This window comes from Henckelia pumila, chromosome 4 (assembly GCF_033568475.1).
Source record: "Henckelia pumila isolate YLH828 chromosome 4, ASM3356847v2, whole genome shotgun sequence".
Classification (NCBI taxonomy): domain Eukaryota; kingdom Viridiplantae; phylum Streptophyta; class Magnoliopsida; order Lamiales; family Gesneriaceae; genus Henckelia; species Henckelia pumila.
This window is the reverse complement of record NC_133123.1, coordinates 12,607,713-12,614,463: the sequence shown is the minus strand read 5'-3', so window position 1 is coordinate 12,614,463 and position 6,751 is coordinate 12,607,713. Positions and strand designations below refer to the sequence as shown.

General features: G+C 35.6%; 1 protein-coding gene across 1 annotated transcript; it reads right to left on the bottom strand.

The window, feature by feature from the left end:
- Positions 1 to 1,179: 1,179 nt before the first annotated feature.
- Positions 1,180 to 5,997, bottom strand: LOC140864826 (histidinol-phosphate aminotransferase, chloroplastic-like). Its single transcript, XM_073269210.1, has 10 exons — positions 5,839 to 5,997; positions 5,463 to 5,719; positions 4,863 to 4,946; positions 4,586 to 4,740; positions 4,396 to 4,493; positions 3,952 to 4,060; positions 2,341 to 2,498; positions 2,021 to 2,163; positions 1,781 to 1,921; positions 1,180 to 1,555 (listed from the first exon to the last, which is right to left on the bottom strand). The coding sequence occupies exons 2-10, from the start codon at positions 5,697 to 5,699 to the stop codon at positions 1,424 to 1,426; spliced, it is 1,257 nt and encodes a 418-aa protein (XP_073125311.1). The 5' UTR covers positions 5,700 to 5,719; positions 5,839 to 5,997; the 3' UTR covers positions 1,180 to 1,423.
- Positions 5,998 to 6,751: the final 754 nt, after the last annotated feature.

The following is a 6,751-nucleotide window of genomic DNA, read 5'->3' as shown; positions in this document are numbered from 1 at the left end:
ATATATTTTAAAGTAGATATTTTATGTTTAATAAAAAAAATCGTAATAAATTTTATTTACATATAATAACATCATAAAAAAGAATAAATATGTTACACAAAAAAATGTTTGTGTTGTAGATATTATGATCTTTATTTTTTTATTTTTTAAAATTTTATTTATTTAGGTCCCTATAATTTAAAAATATAATAAATTATTCCTCAAAAATATATTTAACCATTAAAAAATTATAAGGACTAATTGTGTTGCAATTTGTAAAGTTTAAGGACTAAAAGTGTTGCTTTGAAAAGAACCAAAAATGTTTTAATGTAGAAGTATAAGAACTAAAACTATACTTTTTCCGTAATTCGTCAATACTTTCTCGAACGTACATATCGCATAGGGTTTACCCAATCCAATTTATCGAGATAGCCATCCTTGTCACAAAAATAAATTGATAACGAAAAGCACACAAAAGAAAAGAATACTTGTTCCATTAATGCCAAATTACTCATAACCATTTAAAATGAGTAGGCGGCCAGCGATCTCGACCCTCACATGGCTAGGTCCAATTATCTTTACCACACCGTTTATCGAAGGGGATCTCATTTCACATGAGTCAGAGGCACATTGGCTCATACAGAGGTTAAATCGAAAAATGTGTACGAGCGGCAGGGACCTGAAGGAGAGAGCAACATGACCCAACCCCCAGAGCATATCCCTACAATATTTCAACAAGAAATATGCTCCACACGAGGATCGAACCGACAACGCTGAAAAATCTCTTCCCATGTCACTTCAGGTCTTACCAACTCGTCTATGTCCATGTGGGCACCACACCGTTTATCACTCTACGCATCTCCTTGGACAAAAAATTTTAAACATATTGTGCTTTTATAAGTAAAAAAAAAACATATATTTTAAATGTGTTTATCCTTAAAAAAAATCAGATAAGATTTTTATATAATATTTTTTAAAAAAATGATTTTAAAAAATGTTATTCAATTATGCGTTTTAGAGAACAATTAAGATGTTTTTTTAATGTCTTTAGAATTAAAAACAATAATGAAAAACAAAACATACTACATTTCACGGTAAAAACATTTTTATAGAATATAGTTATCTAAATTTTTAAACAAATTTATCCTTAAAATAGATTTTAAATAATTTTTTTAAAAAAAAAACACTATGCTATATAAATACTTGTCAAACCCTAAATCATTAAATAATTAATTATCACATGAATGCTTTTAGATATCTTCACGGAGAGATGATACACCAGAAATTTCATACGAAATACTCGAGCGAGAGATTGCTTTTGTCCCAAGCGAAAGGGGAAACAAATCAAAATGCACATCTGCTACACACATTTCCAGCGCAGCAAAACAACAGTAGCCACCACAGAAATGTAGAACACAACATCCGACGGCATAAATAGGCACGGTCAATAGAAGCGTTTCAGACACTCCATTAAAACGTCCGTATGCTCCGGTTTGCCAACAGAAACACGGACGTAACCGGCCAATTCTTTGTTGCTGTAGTGACGAATCATCACTCCCATTTTTGCGAGGTCTTCCTGCAAGGAAGAAACATGACTGCTTATAATTCGTTTGTCGGGTCAAGCATATCTCGCTGTGCTACATTGATGAGACTAGTAGTGCATATATCATAACAAAATTTTTGTCTCGCAGCAGAAAGTTTGTGCAAATCACGAGCCTTTGAAAGACGAAGGCATAATGTCAGCACTAGCCTAAACTTCATTCAAAGATAATAACATCAAACACAAGTCAAGGTTTCGTACCTTCAACTTCTTGGCATCCATATCAGACTTGACCTCACAAAGAATGAAATTGGAATGGCTTGGGTATGGATTGAGAAACGGCACTTCTTTCAAAAGTTTGAATAGCCTATCCCGTTCTTGCACCAAAGCAACTTTCACATTCTGGCACACATTAATGGCATTTAATTATGTCAAAATCCTATTATAAGATATGGCCATATGGGTAAAGGTTAATCCCTGTCTTTTGTTGGTTCCCAATACCTCAAGATAGGCAGGATTCTGTAATGCTGCACATGCTGCAATTTCAGCAGCAGCGGACACGTTATACGGTTGCTTAGCTCTCCATAAATATTCTATAATGCTCAAAGGAAATGCTCCATATCCAACTCGAAGTCCTGCTAAAGCTGAATCACCAAGATGTCGATAGTAATTATCAGTTCAAATTAATATTCCAGTCATTTACAATTGCAAAATCATGGTCTATATAAAAGGAATCTGGGATTTCAGATAGGCATTTTTGTGATGCAAGTTGGGAATTACTGGCTTTGGTACAAGTCAACTCTTTAAAGGAGAAAAAATACCAGCTCGTTTGCTAAATGTTCGAAGCACGATTAGATTCTCATACTTCTTGACCCATCCCATCCTAGACTCAAGTCCTGAGAATTCAATGTACGCTTCATCCAGCACAACCAATATTGGCAGATTAAGTATTTTCTGAAGAGTTTCATCATCAATTATGCTGCCAGACAAAAGATATGTTATGTTATACTGGAAATGATCAGTCAAAACTTAGCCCATAAGGACGACAACAACATATAGTGTAGCATATTGCGCAATGAGACGTGTAGTCTATGATTTTGTGAAGTTCACTAGTTCCATAAATCTATTTGGGTGTCGGTTGGTTAGATTAAATTGATAAAATACACATACGAGAGCTCTTGAGTGTGGTGTGGCAAATACTTAGAGTTGAAAACTTGGATATTTGTTCTTTGAGGCCTATTATGATTAAATTATTTGACGACTTGAGTCATTTCATGTGCTGTTCTTTTCTCTGCTCTGTTTTTTCTTTGTTCTTTCTTTTGTTTAGCGCAAAAGTTTAAGTTTCATGGATTTAATAAGTGTGATTTTAGCACTTAAATTTTATGCTTAATGCCTAAATTGACTTATGTTAGTTTTCGAGTAGAATTACGCATTTTGGTATTGTTTGCGATGTATGCAAGAATTTTGGGTAACATATTTTTCTGGAGTGAAAAGGCGCGGAACTGGACAAAAAAGACAGAAAAGTGCACAAGGAAACTTATCAGAAGCTGAGGCGCCCCAGCGAGCTCGTGACAGAAAATTTAATTCTAAGGTCCGTCGCCCAACGCCCGAAGTCGCAGGCTTAAAAAAAATTTCAACATCTGATTTGCACAAGGAAACTTTGGTGACTAAGTTCTAAATTTCTAATGGATGACTTCTAAAATATTTTGGAAAATTTTTCGTGAGTTTCAGAGGGACGACAACTGAGAGACCATACTTACTTAGGGCGCAAGACGCCCTAAAGCGCTAGGGTGCCCTGGAGCCTGAGGCGCAACGAGGTGCACGTTTTATCGAAGTAAACCGCATTTGACATAAATTTAAAAATCTACATGTATTAAGTGATTTTTACTGTAATATTACATAAATTCTATATATTTCACAAAGATATAATACAATATAAATAAAAATAATTCATTAATAAATAATGTAATGTAAATCATAACTAAAGAAAAACAGGTGATTTAGAATTTGACATTTTAATATATTAAGAGCGAGTTTTAGAGGAGAATAGTAGAATAGAAGTGGGGTAATAAAGAATATATTGCACCATATATTAAAATTTCACACCATATTGCGGTAAGAAATCACGCAACCTATACGCGTAAGGTGTTCTAGTTCATTCCACCTCTCAGATTGATATAATATTGGGGAAAATTTCTGCAAATAGAGCTCGTTGAAAGTTCACCAAGAAAAGGAAATGCCTTCAAGTGCTATGTAAAAGGGAAAAAAAAACATGGAGAGAAAAAGATAAAACAAAAGCCTGGGATGTTACTGCACACAAATAATCCAACAAGAAACAAATATTTACACGAGAAAAATTATCGTCACAAGAAAAGTTACAAGCACCAAAGAAGCAAAAAATGTAGACAACGGCAAATTCAAAGCAAAAGTACCTTCCATCTGGATTATTAGGCGAGGTCAAGAATATACACTTTGGCTTCTCTTGCTCAACAACTTCAGCAATCCGCTTTACATCCAAGCTGAAGTCTGACTTCCTGGGTACTGTAAAACAGGACAAGGGTAGAATTAGCCCATAAAGATCATGGGAGAAATACCTAAAATACCTGATTGAATACATATGATCGTCAAAAACTTAATGAAGTAAACAGTATAATTTGAAAAATATGACCACCATAACATCTATCATCAATATCTAAATACAAACAGAATTTTCCATGGGTTCAACAACAAATGCAGACCATTTATAATAAACTCATTAAAGGAGAATGCTTAGAATAGCTGGGTGAGAGACTTGGATGAAGTACACAAGGATCCACATAAGAAGAATGGAAGTTGATCCAAATTTCAGACTCCGTGCATGATTAAAAAATACCTACCCTTAATAACAATTGCATCATTAACAGATGCATCAAACTCATACATTGTAAATGTCGGTGGGCAATCCACTATTTTTTCACCGGGGTCTAATACACATCTGCAGCACCAAACAATGCTTAGAGCAACATATCACGCCATAAAACAAAAAATAAAGATAAAATAGCCTTTACAAAGGACCATGCCACGAACCTCATTATCAAATCAATTAATTCATCTGCACCACATCCAGCGAGGATATATTCATCTTCAATACCAGAATCTTCAGCAAGTGCTGCTCTTAGTCGACGACTCTGTGGATCTGGATATATATAAGGAAATCTCATTGATCCCAAAGCTTCAAAAACCTACAAGAAACTGATAAATTGTTAAAAAGATTTAAAAAAATGCATACACAAGGGTATAAACTTACAAAGATATATACACAAATCTGCATAAAAACAAAGACTTTATGCAGCATTAGCCATACCTCTGGTGGAGGACCATAAGGGTTTTCATTTGCATCTAGTTTTACAATGTCTTCAGGCTTCCTACCGAGACGAATAGACAAAACCTGGAACACATATGATTCCTTTTTAATCCAAATTGACCACAAACACCATTAAATCAAATGGCAATTAACTTTTCTTGGAAAGACAATAAACTAACAAACAATCAGATGCCTAGAATCAATCAGATTTAACAAGTTTTCGCATCAGAGATGTATGAGAATGGGATACATTGGCAATATATTAATCTCACAAGTTATACCATTTGAGAATGATCAAGTACTCATAGTTCATTTTGCCTATACTATTACATCAGGTGTCGTCTGAGGAAATTAGTTTGAAATATTCAAAAAGAGAAATAAACCAAAACCAACAAATACTGCTGGCAGACGATATTAAAACATCCATCTTTACCATAGTCATCAAAGTCAACTATAGTGAAATAACTGTTACTCCAAAGAAGAGCAAAAGCGAGGGAGAGCTCTAAACAAAATTAACCCAAAGAACAGGCAAAAAAAGGACTGAAATACAAGAAACCATGCAATACATTTAACTGGAAAAAAGGGAGAGATTTCACCAACCTCAAATGGAAGAATTGCTTGATAAGCGGACAATTTACGGAGGTGGGGTCTAATGAAAGAATCCCCAGTCAATGAGAAGCCACATTCCTGTTGACTATCTACTTTTACGGAATCAGGCAAAACAGAGGAGGACATAAACCTAATTTTACTCTGTCTAAATGAACAAGAACTGCGAGTGGGCTTTCTTGTGTCAATGCATATAGTTGAAGTGTTGCAGAATAAATCAATCACACCCATATATGATTAATCACTTCCCACTGAAAAAAAAAAATTCATTCAAAGCAATTGAAGTAATGAAAAGAAAGAAATGAAAATGAATTGAAAACTGAACAAATAACAAGTATTCAGGTTGATTATGGTCATATAAAGTCGACACCTTATCCAGAAAGATCTGCCGTCGAGGTTCCTTGCCGTCCTTCACCGCCGCTCTCCGTCTTCTCTTTTATTCGGTTTTTTTGGTCTCTGTTTTGCTTCTCGTCCGGCGGCTTTTTGTGGGCCTGCATCCTTTCCTTACTGGGCGGCTTTCTTTTTCTGGGCTTTTGGGCTTTGGGTTTTGTGGGTCTCTCGAATCGCCATCATTTCATTCCCTGATTTGAGTGTTGAGAAAAGATTAATGAGGATAGGATCGTACTTTCTCCAATGTGGTCGAAGAAGTCAAAGTCTGATGAAATTGGGTGGAACATAAGTTCCTTGTTCAAATTGGACTTTGACCGTGCAAAGTGGTTATGGTCGACAATATGGGAACACATTAATAATCCTATTTCGAGTGTCAGTTTTAATCGATTCAGAGGCAGAGAAGCCGTGATGCGATGTTCACACAAAACTTTGTTAATGGTTGAGGTAGTTTTTTTGGATGTAACTAAATGTGTGCAGGTGGATATAAAACGTCGCATTATAATATTAAGTGTCTTTTGAGGCTAGAAGTTCTTGGAAAATCAATTGCTCAATTTCTTTTGGAGAAAGAAAGCGGGTCGAAATCTGAAAATGGTCCGGTAAGTCTGGAGAATCGAGTAGTTTGGATCCAATCGAACCACTTCAGAAGCTCGAGGAAAGTTCGGACCTTCCGAACTACACTAGACACGCACACATATGAGTTGTCAAAAGGAGGTTGACAAGTGGCAAGATCGGACTATCCGAACTGGAATCGAAAATTCCGATTAGAGTTGGGCCATGAATTAATGCATTTAGTGAGGTGTCAAGAGTACACGAACACGTGGGAGAACGGAACGTCCAGTGCATGTTTGGATCTTCAGAAGATGGTCGGAGCTTCCGAAGACAGGTGTCCAGAT